The sequence below is a fragment of the Choristoneura fumiferana genome, chromosome 10 (genome assembly GCF_025370935.1).
Source record: "Choristoneura fumiferana chromosome 10, NRCan_CFum_1, whole genome shotgun sequence".
NCBI classification, from domain to species: domain Eukaryota; kingdom Metazoa; phylum Arthropoda; class Insecta; order Lepidoptera; family Tortricidae; genus Choristoneura; species Choristoneura fumiferana.
In genome coordinates this window covers 17,297,875-17,317,777 of record NC_133481.1, presented here as the reverse complement: position 1 = coordinate 17,317,777, position 19,903 = coordinate 17,297,875, and the positions used below count along the sequence as shown (strand labels likewise).

Genomic DNA, 19,903 nt, shown 5'->3' with positions numbered 1-19,903 from the left:
TAATAACAAACATTTTTATCTACACACATATTATAAACACTCAAAATTGCGTTTGAAATCCAAAAATAACGACCAGCATACAGATAAACTGGTTTGTTACAACTTTCTTAACTATGAAAATGTTATACTTTTTTGATATTTCTGTGGAAATGGTAGCTTAAAGTATTATATCAAACATTTTATTTTCAGAATGAGCTAATTATTCGCTTTCATTTAATAGGTAGGTACCTACCCATATTGAAACAATTTTATACAATCGCAGAGTTTCGCACCATTAAGTCATTTTTTGAAAAAAAATGCATTTACGTCGTTGTTGCAAGGGCGAGGTGCGAATATTTTTTAATCTCCCCGCCATATTTTTTTTGAGAACGCTATTTTGAAATATTGTATACCCACCTACTATGCCACTCCAACAGTTATGAGTTATGACGAATCTAACGATACCTCGTAGTTAACATCCGTCTAGCCGGTTAGGCCGCAAAGAGGTCAAAAGAAACTGACATACATAATGCTCCCAAAAATATAACCCTCCTTCGGTCCCTCTCACTCTCTTATTAAAGAATATGAGCGTCTGCGGGACGGCAAGATACGAATTCGTAGTATAGGCACAAAACAGGTTACAGAATTCAATCTACATACAAAGTGCACTCGAGCAACGCACACATAGACACTGTGCACAGACGATATCTCGGACCGGTTGGTACCAATGCGAGCGCAAGTGCCATTCGCTTGAGACACGCGTCTGTGAACTTTTTTGTGCAATAATTGAGAATGCGAATTGAATACACATTAAAATATAATAATCATGCATTTCGCCAATGTCTAAATCGTCGCAAAATATTTTCTGTGATAAATTTGTAATATATATACCAATGACAAAAATATTTTAGTTATTATTAATTTATATTTCCATTCTTCCAGTTTTATTCTCAACAATAAATCCAACAACTACGAGTAAATACGAGTGCCACTACCACAATAGCCGAGAGTAGGTATGAAAAGTGAAGTACATTCATGAGATTGACTTCTCTACTTATCTGTTTTGTGGTATAGGGCCAGATGGCGGCCTCGAGGCCGAAGATTGAGAGTGACGTAACTTATGAATGAATTTGTAATCTTAAGCTAAGTGATTAGACGCTTCAATGAGCTTACACGATTTTAATTGATAACAGGAGCCGAAGCGTTACAAACAGTGAATCGAACAATTAATCAATGGAAACAATACGAGATTACGAGCTTCAAGTGTTTATACGGTCAATACTTCAGTTGGATGAAGTGACTGACACATGCACATGAGGTACTTCAAGCGTCTACCTACTGACCGCACAATCGCACCTTTAGAATTAAACTTAATTCGACATAATCTCATTTAAAGTCAAAGTCAAAATATCTTTATTCAATTTAGGCTATAACAAGCACTTATGAATAAATGGCCCAAGCCCTCTTGTTCTGAGAGGAGGCCTGTGCCCAGCAGTGGGACGTATATAGGCTGGATGATGAAGCACTTATGAATGTCAAAAAAAAACTACCACCGGTTCGGAAAAGCCTCTGTTGAGAAGAATCCGGCAAGAAACTCAACGAGGTACCGTAAACTTCAGGTTTCTATAGTCCAAACGGACTTTATCATTTCGAACAATTACGGAACTTCTAACGTCATCTAGGAGGTTCATCGTGCGTGCATGTATTGGATTAGGCTGCGATGAACCTCCTAGATGACGTTAGCAGTTCCGTAATTGATCGAAATGTTAAAAAGTCCGTTTGGACTATTGATGAACGCTGGGACTATAGAAACCTGAGTTTACGGTATATATTTTTTTATCATTTTTAAACGATACCTAATTGTATGAATTAAATTCGGGTTTTGTTTCGCGTACCTTGATTTTAACGAAGCTCTATATTCCAGTCGTCTCGTGATCATGGCGCATGCAACAGTGCCGAAATATCGAGCTTCGTTAAAATCAATTTTATTTATAAAATTAGTAATGACCGCGATATTCTAAAATATTGCGATACGTAATTGTTTTGGTGCAAAGTTTATTAACTTTTGAAAAGGAAATATGTCGCGTTGAGCCTGTTTCATTCTCAGGTTGTGATATTATTATGTTAAAATGTATAAAGTATAGTTAAATGGATATTTTCTTAGTAGGTAGTTAGGCGTCCACAAAATTACGTGAGATGTGTTGATCGAGCTAAATCTCATTCAATTTTATGTGAGGGAGAAGAGGACCTCGGCCAAATCACGTTTTTTTTCCCGCTACAGAGAGTGTAAATTACGAAAAAATTGGTTACTTAAATCACGTTTTTTCACTATATTATACTTAAATTCTACATGCATCAAATTAACACATTAAAATAAAATTAGAAAAATCTGTAGAGAAACAAAGTCTTTCTATTGTCAACCGACTTCAAAAACCGGGCAAGAGCGTGTCGGACACGCCCAAGATAGGGTTCAGGGCACTTTACGTCTATGGGAGGTAAGTCAAGTACTGCACTTTATAAATTTTCACTTAAAAAAGATATTAAAGCATCAAAGATTTTTTTATCTATTAATGTTAACGCATGAATTAGTTATATTATTAAATTTCAATACTAAGTGCAAAATATTATATTATATCTGTGTACCTATAGTAAAACAACCATTGTAACCGCTTCTCAAAAGTAAATTATTAATTTGAATTTTGAATTTCAATTTAACCAAAATATTATTGCTCTGAGCAAAGCCGCGGATGGACAGACAGACATGGTGAAAAGGTTTCCGTTTTTCTATTTTGACTACGGAACCCTAAAAAGGAGGATGTTCTGTGTTATGTAACTAGGTTATTCTTAAATCTCGTTATTCAACTAAATTATACTTAAATAGGGATGACGAGACGACTGGGTTAAAATTATATCATTCTATTTAGTTAGTCCGACAGTTAGATTATGGGTAAATATGGGTCACGTATTTTTTATTAAAAAAAAATATTAAAACCGGCCAAGTGATTTTTTTTTCAAATTTTTTCATCCACCGGTTTAGATTTTAGAGGGGGGGACGCTCGATTTTAATGATAATTTGCACTTTAAATTTGAATATTTTGCAAATAAATCACTGAATCGAAAAAGTCATCTTAGCAACCCCCTAATGGTTTTAAAATAACTATCCAACGATACCCCACACCACAAGATTGGGCGCTAAAAAAAATCACCCCCACTTTACGTCTATGGGTGGTACCCTAAAAAAATTTTTTTTAGAAATTTTTATTGTTTCATTTTGTCGGCATAGCTTAGATATATATTCGTGCAAAGTTACAGCTTTCTAGTATTGATAGTCCCTGAGCAAAGCCGCGGACGGACAGACAGACACACAGACATGGCGAAACTATAAGGGTTCCGTAAAAATCGTACCATAATAATACTGACTTCACTCGAAACTTCTAAGCACTGTATCCTCGTCATTTCTTGTTTGTCAAACAAAAGAAAAAATACGTGTACAATATTATCATAATTATCTAACTGACGGACTAAACAGGTTTTTTTAGCCATCTAGCCTATTCTGCACGCATCAAGCATCGGTTTACATATTTACATAAATTTAGAAAAGTCTTTGAGAAGAGGTCGTTTCATAAGTATGTATCTGTCTATATAATTATAATTTATCCGTTGCTTAGTAGGTACCCATAACACAAGCTTTGTTACTCTTACTTTGGGACTAGGCCAATTGGTGTGAATTTTCCCGTGATATTTATTTATTTATTTATTTTTATTTATAAATCTCAAGTGACACTAACGGAGGATGGAGGTCAATCCACATTTCACCAAGGTGAGAGGGGGGTTGCAAATATTCAAAAATTTGCCTCACCGATTTCATGGACACCTCAGAATAACTGAGTTTGCTCTACGCGTAACACTATTGATACAACATTGATATTACCATCAAAGAACTTGAATTTTTACGCATGCAAGGATGGTTGTTATATTGAAACAATAGCCTGTTAGTATTCATCATCACCATCATCCCAGCCTATAATGTCCCTCTGCTGTAGTTCCCACGCGGGCCCAGTGCGGATTGGGAACTTCACACACAGCATTGAATTGCTTCGCTGGTTTGTGCAGGTTTCCTCACGAGGTTTTCCTTCACCGTAACGCTCGTGGTAAATTTCAAATGTGATTTCGCACATGAATTTGAAAAAACTGAGGTGCGAGCCGGGGTTTGAATCCACGATCCTCTGTTTGAAAAGCGATAGGTCAGTCAAACCACTAGGCCACCGCGGCTCGAGACCGGCTCACGGCGGGCACGGCTCATGGATGTTAGTGGTAGGGATGCGCAATGTTATAATGTGACAGCGTCCCATAGTGGACAGTTAATAAATAATTATTGTGATAGTAAAAAGGGACTGAAAGAGGAATTTTAAATAGCTAAAATTACCGTGAGGCTAATAAAGGTGCCAGAATAAAGACAAGATCATCATCATCAACATCCCAGCCTATATACTGCACTGCAGGGTACAGGCCTCCCCTCAGAATGAGAGGGCTTGGCCATAGTTCCCACGCGGGCCCAGTGCGTATTGGGAACTTCACACACACCATTGAATTGCTTCGCAGGTTTGTGCAGGTTTCCTCACGATGTTTTCCTTCAACGCAAAGCTCGTGGTAAATTTCAAATGTAAACTCCCGCACATGAATTTCGAAAAACTCAGAGGTGCGAGCCGGGTTTGAACCCACGACCCTCTGCTTGAGAGGCGATGGGTCAAACCACTAGGCCACCACGGCTTACAAAGACAAGATCACGTGAGGTAACATACGTCGTCTAACGAAATTTGAGAATCTGAGAAATTTGAGAATGGTGCGCTATTTAAAGCTCGTTTAAAGGGGTAGTTGAGTACCTACCAGCCTGGGCAGCGACTTTGTACCAACACATTTTATTGGCGTTACTTTACAGAGGTCCATAAAGTCCATATTAATAAACTAAAACAATAACTTTGCTCACGCGCGACCTTATGATAGCTACGCTTATGCAAGATATGCGTGTTCATGCAGTTCGTCGACCGCCACACTGTAAAAACAAACATAAATCACACAAACCCATCTATCACCACCACCACATACACTGACGCCTTTCGAACTCAACCAGAGCTCATCTGGACCATGGTCTAGAGCATGGTGTACGGTTGTATTGCTCTGAAGATGAGCTGTGGTTGAGTTCGAAACGCGTCAGTGTATGGTGGTGGTGATAGATGGGTTAATGTGATTTATGTGTGTTCTTACAGTGTGGAGATGGAGGAACTGCATGAACACGCCTATCATGCACAAGCGCAGCTATTATAAGGTCGGGTGAGCAAAGTTATTGTTTTAGTCCACCACATTCCTTCGAGTTAGTAACAACGTCTTCGAGCGTCCTATAGGCGGGCACCGGTTTTGGATAGGGCTAGGAATTGTAGTGGAGATAGTCAAGCGCCTTCTAGCTGGGTTACATTTAGCAACATGCACCACCATATGTTCAACAAGGTCTTAGTAACTTACGTATTCGAGCGAGATCCTGTATGCGGGCACCGGTTTTGGATAGGGCTAGGAGTTGTAGTCGAGATAGTCTAGCGCCTTCTAGCTGTGGGTTAGCATTTAGCAACATGCACCACCATATGTTCAACAAGGTCTTAGTAACTTACGTATTCGAGCGAGATCCTGTATGCGGGCACCGGTTTTGGATAGGGCTAGGAGTTGTAGTCGAGATAGTCTAGCGCCTTCTAGCTGGGTTACATTTAGCAACATGCACCACCATATGTTCAACGAGGTCTTAGTAACTTACGTATTCGAGCGAGATCCTGTATGCGGGCACCGGTTTTGGATAGGGCTAGGAGTTGTAGTCGAGATAGTCTAGCGCCTTCTAGCTGGGTTACATTTAGCAACATGCACCACCATATGTTTAACAAGGTCCTGGTAACTTACGTCTTCGAGCGAGATCCTGTATGCGGGCACCGGTTTTGGATAGGGCTAGGAGTTGTAGTCGAGATAGTCAAGCGCCTTCTAGCTGTGGGTTAGCATTTAGCAACATGCACCACCATATGTTAACAAGGTCTTAGTAACTTACGTATTCGAGCGAGATCCTGTATGCGGGCACCGGTTTTGGATAGGGCTAGGAGTTGTAGTCGAGATAGTCTAGCGCCTTCTAGCTGGGTTACATTTAGCAACATGCACCACCATATGTTTAACAAGGTCCTGGTAACTTACGTCTTCGAGCGAGATCCTGTATGCGGGCACCGGTTTTGGATAGGGCTAGGAGTTGTAGTCGAGATAGTCTAGCGCCTTCTAGCTGGGCTACATTTAGCAACATGCACCACCATATGTTTAACAAGGTCCTGGTAACTTACGTCTTCGAGCGAGATCCTATATGCAGGCACCGGTTTTGGATAGGGCTAGGAGTTGTAGTCGAGATAGTCAAGCGCCTTCTAGCTGGGTTACATTTAGCAACATGCACCACCATATGTTCAACGAGGTCTTAGTAACTTACGTATTCGAGCGAGATCCTGTATGCGGGCACCGGTTTTGGATAGGGCTAGGAGTTGTAGTCGAGATAGTCAAGCGCCTTCTAGCTGGGTTACATTTAGCAACATGCACCACCATATGTTTAACAAGGTCCTGGTAACTTACGTCTTCGAGCGAGATCCTGTAGGCGGGCACCGGTTTTGGATAGGGCTAGGAATTGTAGTGGAGATAGTCAAGCGCCTTCTAGCTGGGTTACATTTAGCAACATGCACCACCATATTTTCAACAAGGTCTTGGTAACTTACGTCTTCTAGCGAGATCCTGTAGGCGGGCACCGGTTTTGGATAGGCCTAGGAATTGTAGTGGAGATAGTCAAGCGCCTTCTAGCTGTGGGTTAGCATTTAGCAACATGCACCACCATATGTTCAACAAGGTCCTGGTAACTTACGTCTTCGAGCGAGATCCTGTAGGCGGGCACTTGCTCGGGATGCCGCCAGGGCTTGTGGTGGGGGTAGTCTGTGAGCGCCTTCCAGCCGGGGTAGCGACGCGCGGCCGCATGCAGCTGTTGCACCAGTCTTGGCGCCAGCTGTGCTGTCACCCTGCGGACAATACAAGTTTACTGTGTATTTACAAGATTTTATTTAACTTGCACTTTGTTAATGTTGTGGAACCAAATTTTGTAAGTTCATTTTAAAACACTCCGTGGTCGAATTTATTTGAAACTTGCTGGTGCCCGCGGCTTCGCCCCCGGTATAGTAAATCTTCTTTTATAAGAAACTCCTGACAATAGCAAATGGGCCAATCAACTATTTTACCGACACTTTGGGCGTCTCCTGCGTTACCAAAATTGTCTCTGGCGTTACCAAAAAATCGTACTTCCAACAAGATATTTCACGGTTTAATAGGTTGGACTTATGTAGGAAGGATGGCATGAGGAAGGATGGCATGTATTCATGTACACCATCTATTAAATTACAGAAAAAACATGTTAACTTACAAAAACCTGCAACTGTTTGAAAAATGTCGCGGACAGATTAGTGTCGGTAAAAAAGTTGATTGGCCCAAATACAATAAAAAAAGAATTAGCGAAATCGGTCCAGCTCTTCACGCGTGATGCCGTGACCAAGGGAACTAGGGATTCATTTTTATATATTAAGATTTGGTATACATTATGTAAGTTTGATGATAATGCAAGTACAGCCAACAAAAAGTACAGTCAGCGCAAAAAGTTTGTATCTAAAATTTATTTTTTTACAGAAAATTATAGTTTGTAAGTATAATTTAGTGTAGAAAAACCGTACAATCGGGACCATTTTACTATCTCTATGCTGTCTGTCTGTATCCCGAGAACCCAAGTGTCCCAAGATTCGTCATAGAAATTTAACTAAAATTTATACAAAAAGAAATATTTAAAACGTATTATTTTTGCTTTACTTTTATTTATCCACAAATAATAAAAACCGGTCCAATGTGATATGGTCCCAGGAAAAAAAAGTCAAACGTAGCGGGTCACTTTTTTAATTTGTCAGATTAACTCATTTATCAATCTTGTATGGATCTGTACGTTGGATGTAAAACGACCAAGTACAAAAGTGTGCAGCTACTAGAGGTTCTCAGACATGTTTTATCAAAATCGGTTGAGCCTTTTTTTAAATATTGAACTCTTTCAAAATCGTTATTATTTAAAACAAGTGACATAAAAGTTTTTCGAAGAATTAGTAAAGTAAATACACTTCAAAGTCACATCGATAAGTTCTTAAAGAAAAGTGGCCACGACTGAGTGCTTTTGGGCAGGTAGAATGGCTTTATCATTTTCGTCATAAATGCACCGTTCTAATACATAAACCGTATTATATTTGATTTCGGTACAATTTAAAGCAACATTCGATTTAGGGATGTGTTTTCAAAACATTAGGCTTCAAAGTGCAAATTTTTTGTTGCAGACAACTTTGCACGAATATGTCGTATATGTAAACTATGCCGACAAAATGGTACAATAAAAAATTGTTTAAACAGTACCTCCCATAGTCGTAAAGTGGGGTGATTTTATTTTTCTCATCCAACCTTGTAACACTACAATCGTTGGATAGATAATTTTTCGATTCGGTGATTTGTTTGCAAAATATTCAACTTTAAAGTGCTAATTTTCATTACAAATGAGCGTCCCCCCCCTCTACGGAACCCTATTTCGGGCGTGTCTGACACGCTCTTGGCCGGTTTTTTTAAATAACTAGGAATGCTGCCAACTAATAGGTACTAGGAATGCTTATAATAAAACACAGGACAGGCTGTCCCCGTTAGATATTGAAAATTTTGCAAAAAAATTACAGGAATACCCGTGAGTGAAATACAGAACGGCTGGGAACGTATGTGAATGTGTGTGTGTTCTGATTGGGAGCATTAAAATACTTCTTTCTTAGCGGTTGTTCTACCAGTGAATAGTTTCTTCTTTCTGGTCTCAAATGTCGAGAATAACTGTTCGGCTCAGCGCGGTTTTGAGTGATTTTCCTCGTTAATGCTTTAGACGATTTAATCAAGCAGAGTCACCGCGGCGAGAAATTGAGAAATTGATAGTCTGCGTCAGCATGACGACACTTGGTATTTGTTCGATAAGTGCGTTACAGTGTTTTTAAACCCCGTCAAATACTTAATATGTTTCGCAAAAAGAGGGGTGTTAAAGGATGTATATCGGATAGCTCACGTCTGAAATCGAGTTTAGCTCGACATGTTTCGGGCTAATCCGTAGCCCTGCAACACGCGCACTGCGCGCCACCGACCCTGAACAAAGAAATTGAAATCAAAGAGAACATTAGCAAAAATACGCTGCAAAATTACAGAAGAATACTTCGTTTACCCATCGCGTCAGTCGAAGTCGAAAGATTATTTTCTCAAATACTTATGTAACTTCCAAAAAAATACTAAAAATATTAATTGTCTATCACGAATGTCTTTACATTCAACATCTAAGCATTCAACGATTGAAAATACTTTTTCTAATCGGTTTCTTTTGCTCGACTCATACAGAAAAACATTGTCACATCACTAGTCTTTCAGAAACGTCAAATGCTACCTCAATGCCACGAGTCACCGTTAGTTATCATTATGTTCACTGAACGCCTAGCTCTAAAGACTGAGCAAAGCATCTTATGCGCCACCTATCATTAGGTATTTGCAGATGTAGAGAATATCGTATTTTGCCGGAAAAGTTAATAAATAATAATAAATAAATATCACGGGACAATTCACACCAATTAACCTAGTCCCAAAGCAAGCTTAGCAAAGCTTGTGTTATGGGTACTAAGCAACGGATAAATATAATTATATAGATAGATACATACTTAAATACATATTAAACACCCAAGACCCGAGAACAAACATTCGTATTTTTCATACAAATATCTGCTCCGACGCGGGAATCGAACCCGGGACCTCAAGCTTCGTAGTCAGGTTCTCTAACCACTAGGCCATCTGGTCGTCTAATATTTATCTTACTTTCTCAACTAACTTACTGAAGTTTATTGAAACTAATTGAGAAAACGAGATAAGTAAATATGAATGAACTTTTCCGATAAAATACGATGAGAAAACATTATTCGTTAGATCTGTATCATGTAAACCAATTGGAATCACAATCGTTTCAATCATATCCTTCTGTCACGCGGTATAGGATGAAGATAATACAGCCTCGTGAAAGGTGAAGATAATACAGCAACTTCGATTTGCGTGTTTCGTAGCAGCCCCTCTGGCATAACCTAACCAACAAAAAGTTAAAATAGTATACCGGTTGACGAGCCAGGCTGGCAGCGCGCCGCGCGGGTCGGAGCGGGACACGTAGCCGAGCCAGCTGCCGCCGCCGCTACGCGCGCGCACCGCGAACCCCGTGAGCAGAGACAGGGCCCTTAAACAAAGACCAAATAAATAAGCTAGCAACACCAAGGCGTCGTTCATACTTACATGTTGTGTGCACTGCAAAAAATCGTACACCGTTTATGCGTTTAAACGAATTCTCAACAGACTTGTCAAGTAAATAGACGACCAGATGGCCTAGTGGTTATGTAACATTAAAGCCGATGGTCTGTAATGTTTCATCTTATGTGAACATATATTTAGATATATATAGATTAAAAATGAACTTATTTTATTAAATTGAATTATTCTGTACCTTATTAAGACTATTTCATTGTAAAGTTATCAATAACAACTTATTATTTACTAAACTACTCAAATAAGATCACTGGCAATACTGACTGACAGTTCGAGGAAGGATTCTGACGTAAATTTGTAGCCATTGTATCCAAAGAGGCGAAAGTGTCCAAAGTAGCAAATGTGACAGCAGTATCCAGTGTAGCCTGAGTAGAAAAAGTGACACTTGTAGCAGATGTATCAACAATTTAAGTATAAAAGGGGCACGAAGGCGAACGGAAAAAGACTTTGATTTTGCTACGCGTTCGGGAAGGTTCTCCCTGAATTATTGAAGTATCAATTATTCTCGTAATTTTGTTGGGGGTTTTTAATAATTTCTTGTTAATTATTATAGTGTATTATTTTGTGTGAATTTCCTGCTTTGTGTATTATATCGCCAACATATGAGTGATTTGATATTCATTGCTGGAGACTACATAGCGATTCGAAGCGTTTATTTAATAGTTAAAACGGTGTTAGTGGGATGTTGTGTTTTGTTTGTGAAGTTGTGGTTTAGTATTAAATATTGGGGTAGCGGAGAACCCAACCGGATTTCGGCTCAGTAATAGCCGATTCTTAGGGAATGAGAGCCAGGTCACCTAGCGGTGGTAACGGACAGGCTGGCATTCCCTGGGAACGTTCTTCAGTGTAGAGTACGCCTATTGGAGTAAGGGCGGGTCTTGTTTTATACCGGAAGAGACAGACCTACTTTTTCTCCCAGGGTTTTGGAGGGTTTGAGATGCCATACCGGTGTCCTAAATTCACCAAGATCTTGTCCGCTTTATCTATTTATTTATTTATTCGCACACTTTTTCTTCGTTACTGGTATTTGTCGACCCAATCCCCTTGATGGATACCAGTAGCACACGGGTGTTAGGAATTAGGGAGCAGAGTTACCCACTCGACTTAGGTTTAGCTTAGAATAGGCTCTCTCACTGCACTTTGAGAGAGACTCCGCGAGTAATTTAAATGTGGAATCCGGGTTCCTAGTTTGCTGCTTTCGTGTAGATCAGTTGGTTAGTTTAGAAGTAGGAATAGGATATAGTAGGTTTGGTATTATTATCTCCACTTGGGGAAGGCGGTGGTGTGTTATCTGATTTGGTATTTAATTGTTTTCTTCTCATTAACTATACAGCTACTTACCTATTTGCTTAGGCTGCTTTTAAGTTTGCCTACTACGTACAGAACCTAGCCATACCTACTCATGGCGACATACTTACATAAATACTGACAATAAATGACAGACTTTTGACGTCCGACGAATGAAAGGTTTCAGCGTTTCGCTTTCATTCAATGTCCTATGTTACAAACGCTAGTAGCTTCAAACAAGTGAGACAAAATAATCAACAACTCACGACAGAATAATATTTATTTGCTGAAAGTAGAATCTCCTTTGAAGACTGTGGTCGTTCCTGGCAGCGACCCTTGGATTGTATAGTCCTGTTTTGGCTATTTTATACCAACTATTTTAATGGTAAAAGGCTTTACCAAATACTTATCTTTCATAACTAACAATGCAAGTCATTTTGACTAGGACTAAGGCAGATGCAAGTCAGTGGCTGACCGGTACCAGGTGATCCGGAAGTTACTTATTAGTCGATATGATGAACCATTGAAGTTACATCTACATACTACTGAAGTTGGCTTGTTACTGCAGGAGTATTGTGATCACAGGTTTGATCCAGGAACAGCTTCAGGCTATAATTGACTTCCCTTTGTAATGACCTCTCATATAACATAATGATATGTTTTATTTCCTAACAAGGAAAAGGTAGTATGCTCCTTCAGGGCTAACGCAGAGGAGGCAACATCCAGTTCGGTGACGAAAGCCACTTTCAGAGGCGGGGAGTGGGCCTCTGAACTTTAGCTGCGGTATAAAATACCTCTTCCACACGAACATATCATAGACTATAGACATATGACCTATAAGAAACTAAACATTAATAACTTTCTTCATTCAACCTTCTTTTGTCTTTTCTTTATTATTTAGTTAAATTATATAAAAATATTATTAATTGAGCTCTTTTCCCATTATACTAAACGAACTAAAGGGTTACTTCTTCGGACACGACGTAGGTTCCTTACTTTAGACCGCTAGCGATCACTTGGCCAATCTTATGACTTAAACAAGGTAAATCAACTTGTTAGGTTCAGGTAATTTTGTAGGTTGAGGACCCATAATAAGGTAATAAAATAATAATATATTAATAAATAAATAGGTGATAAAATATTAGTTCAGGAGGTAGGCATCGATATAGGCTTAGTAAGGTTAGGTAGGTTAGAAATTAATAAAGGTAGGGAGGATTCGTTACAGTTAGAGAACCTGACTACGAAGCTTGAGGTCCCGGGTTCGTTTCCCGTGTCGGGGCAGATATTTGTATGAAAAATACGAATGTTTGTTCTCGGGTCTTGGGTGTTTAATATGTATTTAAGTATGTATCTATATCTATATAATTATATTTATCCGTTGCTTAGTACCCATAACACAAGCTTTGCAATTGGTGTGAATTGTCTCGTGATATTTATTTATTTATTTTATTTAAATCGAATGAACGTGTTCGGTTTGCAGTGGCGACTACGAGTAGTATGGCTATTCGATTTACTACACGAATGAAAATCTATCGTGTGAACACCCGGTTAATTGTAAGTTTAAAACCGAATAATTAAAAAATCGTGCAGGATAACGCCGTGTATACTCGGCCTAAGGGCCTACGCGAATACTAAGAAGGGCAAAATTCGAATCTCATATCCGTCCCGTTGACGCATACATTATTTAATACGAGAGTGACAGGGACGGCACGATACGAACTTCCTACGAAGTTCGTATCGTTATACTACTAAATGCAAAATTCGAACTTCATGTCTTGCCGTCCCACTCACGCTTAAATTATTTGAAACGAGATTGATAGGGATGGTACGATACGAACTTCGATTTTCAGTTAGCGCTGTTCATACTATTTTTCAATAGGCGTCCACCCGCTCGATGCAAACCGCATCAGCTTGCGTAGGCCCCAACATCTAACATCTGGTAGCATTGTGAACGGTTGTGTTACTATGAGGATGAACTCTAGTTGATTTCGAAACGTCAGTGTACTGTGGTAGTCGTGATAGTTGGGTTTGTGTGAGTTGTGTGTTCTTCCAGTGTAGAGGTAGAGGAAGCTGTATGAACACATATTTGCTGCGTAGATCTCGGTAGCTATCATAAGGTCGCCGGTGAGCAAAGTACCTGATTTACCCGACTGCCCGAAGGAGGGTTATGTTTTTGAGTTAATTGATAAGGACCTCCGCAAAGTTGAACCTGATTTAATAATTTTAAACTAGGTTTACTTATCGAAAATACAAACTGAGACATGGATGCACAGAAAAACCAGAAAAAGAGACCACCGCTGGGAATCGAACCCAGGTCCTCAGCAATCCGTGCTGCGTCCCTACATCACCGCTGGACACAGGAGTCTAGACACGAATTTCTCCTATGCACACATATCTCAGGTTGCTTTTTTCCACTACGCTACTTAAGCAGCAGCACTAGCGACATCTATGTTTCGCTCTCATCGAGAGACGTCACATTCTTTTGGAACTAACCGCTCACCCAAACAAAACTAGTACTACTTAGTAGTAGTACTTATACGAAGCTAGTATTTCATTATTTCTTCCTGTAATCATTTATCGACTTAACATGTACCTGCAGAAGTTCAATTTAACAGAGCTAAAAGAAATTCAAAACAAGCAGCGTCAAGGGATTCATTCCAAGAACATCTAGTTTTCCCGAAAATCGGGACCTAGGGAACATGCCTGTTACGTTAAAGAAAATTGATTCAGACAGTCATCCCGAGGGCCGCGGGAAGCCTTTGATCGTCCTGATTGGACGAGACGACTCGCTAATCCTACAGGCTCTTAGATAAAACACTGCTGTCACTGGGAGATAATAAAGAAACAAATTACTGTACGTATTTCTTGGGCGAAAACACGCCTGTTTAGCTACTGCGTAGCCGCCAGAACATGGTGTGGTGGAGTGTATAGTGAAAACCTTTTAGTGTGCGTTAGTGATTGATGTGCGTTGCGTAGTGATTGGCCATCGTGTTGCCCATTAAATGGAACTAGATTGTCGTGGAACTTGTGGCACAATTTGATGGGAAACCTTTTCGGTTTCAAATACCGGTATATCGTACCCTCGGTAGTACAAGGCCATAATTGTCTAAAAATGAGTTAATATCGTACCTTCGATAGTACAAAGGCTAGATTGTCTAAAAATCAAAAATGAGAAAATTTAAAAAAAGTTGAATTATGTACTTTTTTCTTAGTCGATATCCTTACGAATATTGTAAATGCGAAAGTATGTCATCAATATGTCCATGTACATCTTCACGCTTAAAGAGGTAAACCGATTTAAAAAAAATTGGTATGGAAGAAGTTTGGGATCATGATAAAGGATAGTTTTTATCAAAGTCGCGGGCAAAAGCGAGTAGGTAATAATTTCCAAATGTCAATGATGCAACTTTAAGTGAGGAGAGAATAGTTGATATTTTTGTCAAATCTGAAGAACAATAGACCAAAAAATACGCCGATCGACACCTAGCAAAAAAGACAACGCTTATGCATGATAATTATAGATACATCCATTCTCTTTTTTAGTAGGTAAGTAACTATGTATCAAATCATCAATAGGTGAGATCATCCCATCATCTCCTCCCTAATACGCACCCTACTGCTGGGCACAGACCTCCTCTTAGATGAAAAGTGCTTGGAGCTGTATTTACACGGACTATTGAATTGCTCCGCAGATACATATAATTATGCAAGTTTTCTCTACCTAGAACCTCTGCTGGACCATAACGTCGATGATACTGAATGCCACTACGTGACCTACAAAAATAGCAAATATTTGGTATTACGCGACTGGTACATATAATCATTTATTAAGATATTTTAATTTTAACGACCTCCTGAAAAAAACCGGCCAAGAGCGTGTCGGACACGCCCTAAATGGGGTCCGTTGGCATTACAAAAAAATTAAGTAATATTTTTCTAAGGATTTCGTATTTTGTACGGAATATTTTCCAAGTTTAGGTATATTTCATACCTTACGCTGCTATTTACTCTTAAACTACGAATAATTCTCAAGAAAATTTAACCGTTATAGTTTTCCTTGTAAGTTTGATATACTTACTACCATTCTGATTTTTTTCAAATTTTTCCACCTGCCGGTTTAGATTTTAGAGGGGGGGGACGCTCGATTTTAATGAAAATTTTCACTTTAAAGTTGAATATTTTGCAAACAAAACACTGAATCGAAAAATCGTTTGAGCAAACCCTTAATGGTTTTAAAAGACCTATCCTACGATACCCCACACCACAAGGTTGGATGAGAAAAAAAAATCACCCCCACTACGTCTATGGGAGGTAATCAAAAAAAATGTACCATTTTGTCGGCATAGTTTACATATATATTCGTGCAAAAATATAGCTTTCTAGCATTGATAGTCCCTGAGCAAAGCCGCCGACGGACAGACAGGCAGACATACAGACAGACATGGCGAAACTATAAGGGTTCCGTTTTTGCCATTTTGGCTACGGAACCCTAAAAACGCCACTGTTGGTTACGCAGCATTACAGTATCATAGACAATGAGTCAAACCACACGGCCACTACTTTCTATCCCAAATTGTGTAAAGATAATGATGAGCTTACATATTTTCTTAAATCCAAAAACCTTTCAATTCTTCACCAGTCAATTTTCCATCTCACAAGAGCCCTTATCTCCTCACTCGACTCATTTCAATGCTTTTTAACGATTTCTGCTAATGCCACGTAATCGGCCATTCGGAAGAAAAATGCTCTGACCACAGTGAAATTTTATTGCAATTAAAAGCTTTATCCCTTAAGGCATGTGGTTTAAGTTGCAATGGACCGTGAAAATGGTAAGCACTTATTGAACTGAAGGATGGAAGTAAGAATTTGAACGAAAAGGTCAAAGTGGACAGTTGAGTGGTCACAGAGGGTAAGGCAGCGTTTCCACCCAGATTGTGCGAGTATGCGTTGCGAAGAATGTGTTTTTCTCAAACATGCTATGTAATGTTTATGTTGATGTCAATGTAACGCAACTTGCACGATTTTTCTCGCAGGTCTACACTGGGCTTATATATCTATTGCGTTGCCATGGTAACAGAATCGTATAAGTAAACTGTTGTCGTTGTATATTTCAAAAATTACACAGGCATAATATACAACAGTTCAGTTACAGCTTGCCCATAAAGAGTAGAATAGAATCCCTTTCAAACCAGGGAGCAAAAAAAGGGAGGACACTACAGTGTTGCCACTTTTTAATTTCTACTCTTTATGGGCAAGCTGTAAGACTGCATTAAGCTATTTCTAAGCGTTGTGTGAGGAATGTGTTGCGAGGGATGTGTTGCGAAGTACCAAGTCATTAGTAATGGGTAATGGCCAGTGGCGTGTGTGCTCTGCTCCCGTCTCACCGCACCCCGCTCGCTTATTTGAAAAGAGTCTGCTACACGCCCTCGCTACGCATCCCCGCACTGCCCACCCACCTCTCACATCTCTGGTGAAAACCGTCAGAACCTTTCGCACTTACACATCTCTGGTTGAAACAGTGTAATTTTCCGCATCCTCACTACTCATCCTCGCATCGCTCAGCTAGCTTGTACATCTCTGGTGGAAACACAGCCTTATACTGGGTAAAATTGATCTACTCTGGCCATAGTGGATGTCGAGTGTATTTTACGTAAAAGGTTCATTTAACGAAGTATATGAGATATTTTTAGAGTTCCGTATCTCAAAAGAAAAATTGGAACCCTTATAGGATCACTTTGTTGTCCATCTGTCAAAATCCTTCTTCTGAGGAACCGTGGAGATGTCAAGTCCTCCGTAGAAGAAAAAAATGGGCCCTAGTTTTCTATTCTGTAGGAATCCGGATTTTCTTAGAGCTCCTCTGTGATAATCGCACTACATGTTTGCTGTTCCAGTCTCTATCTACGTTTTTTCAATTTAATTAAAAAAGTGTAGTCCTCGATCAGAGGCAGCGTCGCGCCACTACTTTTAACTTCTTGTTCTATACACATTACACAAAGAAGAAGGGCTGGCCGATCAAAGCGATGGCGGGCAAATACAAATGCCCAGATGGGCCTGACTTTAGCCACCCTTGCCATAGTTCAAACCAATAAGGCAGACTAAGGCTACTAAGACTAATACAAGCAAGCTAGTACTTTAATATTAAAGCACCAGGCTCTTGTCAAATGTGTTTATCGCTATCTGGATGAAATATAGTATTATAATAATCACGCTGGCAATTCGCTTTTAGTGAGGGCGAGGTCACGGATTGACGCACTCGGTATCTTATCGGAGCGAGTTAACTAATGACCGCGCGCTCTGGAGTGGCATGAAGCTGTGATTACGGAGCGATAGATATTGAACAGCTGTGTGTCTAAACCTAGGTAACATTTAAAGTCTGCTCAGGGCTGCCGCCAATCCGAATTATCCTCACTTTTAGGGCCTACGCTAGCTGACGCGGTATGCACGGAGGGGTGGACGCCTATTGTAAAATAGTATACCTACCTGTTTCACATGCTCGTCACCAAGTCAAGATCTAATGATGGGATCCTAGAGAAATCGAGAATTTCATAGGCACACCTATGGCGATTTCGGTATTTTAACCGACTTCAAAAAAGGAGGAGGTTATCTATTCGGTTGTATTTATTTATTTATTTTTTATGTTTGTTACCTCAGAACTCCGTTTATTTATGAACTGATTTGAATTTTTTTTGCGTTCGTTTAGGAATGCTTCCAATTAGGTCCCATAAGCACCAAATCAGGAATCTGATTATTGGATCCTAAGGAAATTGAGGGAACTCTTCAAATGTTGTAGCGACACCAATGGTAATTTTAATATATTTCGTAGTAACTCGTGCATTTGCTTATGAAAATCATCATTTGGTGAAGTGGAACTGATGATGAAGACCACAGTTGACCATCGGAATTACAACTCAATAACAAGTATTTCACGGGTTGCATTGCAATTACTTTAACACAGTTACTAAGCAATTTATGCTCCTCGTAATGCATATGGTGAAATGGAATGGGTGGTGAGGCACCAGGACTCCTCAATAATGAAAGTCTCTGCATCGGAAAAAGCAATCTTTTGTAAAAGGTGACGAGCGCAGTTGACATTAGACTATTGCATCTTAGATTATTTAGGTACATACACAAAAAAGCGTGAAAAAAAATTATAACATAAAATTGAACCGACTACAAAAAATCATGAAAATAATTTTCTACCAGTCTGAAGTCGGTGCCTCAGCAGGTGCCAGCAGGAGTGACTGAAGCCCAATGTGTGTAGGTGAGGTAGGCGACTATAGGCACAGAATATATAATAGTACTGACGTACAGAATGGCCACGCTCCGCCCCGCACCGGTTCGAGTTACCCCACCCCTCAAGCGCAGATTGCAGGAAAACCGCAGGAAAGCAGTCGGGTGCGCAACGTGATGTATGGTACTATTCAATGGAAAAAATCAATTGTGTAAACAAACGTGGTGACTGACATTGACACTTGACTGACGACTGGCTGACTGACTGACTGACGTTGGCTCTAGTGATGTGAAAGCTCTTTAAGATACTTCAATCAGCAGTAAATAATTATTTTGAATTTACTCATATTTCATTCTTTAATGTTTTCCCTAAGTTTAATTTTTAAAAATGGCGAATCACGTATTCTCTTAGTCCTGTTCAAAAGTCATTCACAATGTTTCCATGTCCCTTTTAACTTAAAATGTTTAATAGCATTTTCACGAAGTTTTAGAATTATATCTTCAAATATATATACCTAACGTTTTTTCCATACAAACTTACACTCCCCTTTATACCCCTTTAAGGGTAGAATTTTTTAAATGGTGAAACATGTATATCCACTTATATTTTTTGACGTATATTTTCCCCAAGGTTTATGATGGAGTATTTTAGAATTGAAAGGGTCAGTTAAAATATGGATTAATTTAGATTTTTTTGCTGCTTAAGTAGCATAGTAGAAAAAGGCAACCTGAGATATGTGTGCATAGGAGAAATTTGTATCTTGACTCCTGTCCAACGGTGGTGTAGGGGTTATAGTACGCAGTACGGATTGCTGAGGACCTAGGTTCGATTCCCAGCGCTGGTCTCTTTTTCTGGTTTTTCTGTGCATCCATGTCTCAGTTTGTATTGTCGATATAATTTAGAAGAGGCATTTTTAAATTTACATAAGACAGGGAAATGAGA

At 39.5% G+C, this 19,903-nt stretch overlaps 1 protein-coding gene across 1 annotated transcript in view; it reads right to left on the bottom strand.

Annotated features, from left to right (window-relative positions):
- LOC141432206 (START domain-containing protein 10-like) overlaps positions 1–19,903 on the bottom strand; it is a 54,972-nt gene that overhangs the window by 9,279 nt on the left and 25,790 nt on the right. The window contains exons 4-5 of the mRNA XM_074093717.1: positions 10,241–10,357; positions 6,908–7,058 (exon numbers count right to left, since the gene is read on the bottom strand). Of these exons, the coding sequence (XP_073949818.1) occupies positions 6,908–7,058; positions 10,241–10,357 (268 nt within the window). The remainder of the gene's footprint in view (positions 1–6,907; positions 7,059–10,240; positions 10,358–19,903) is intronic.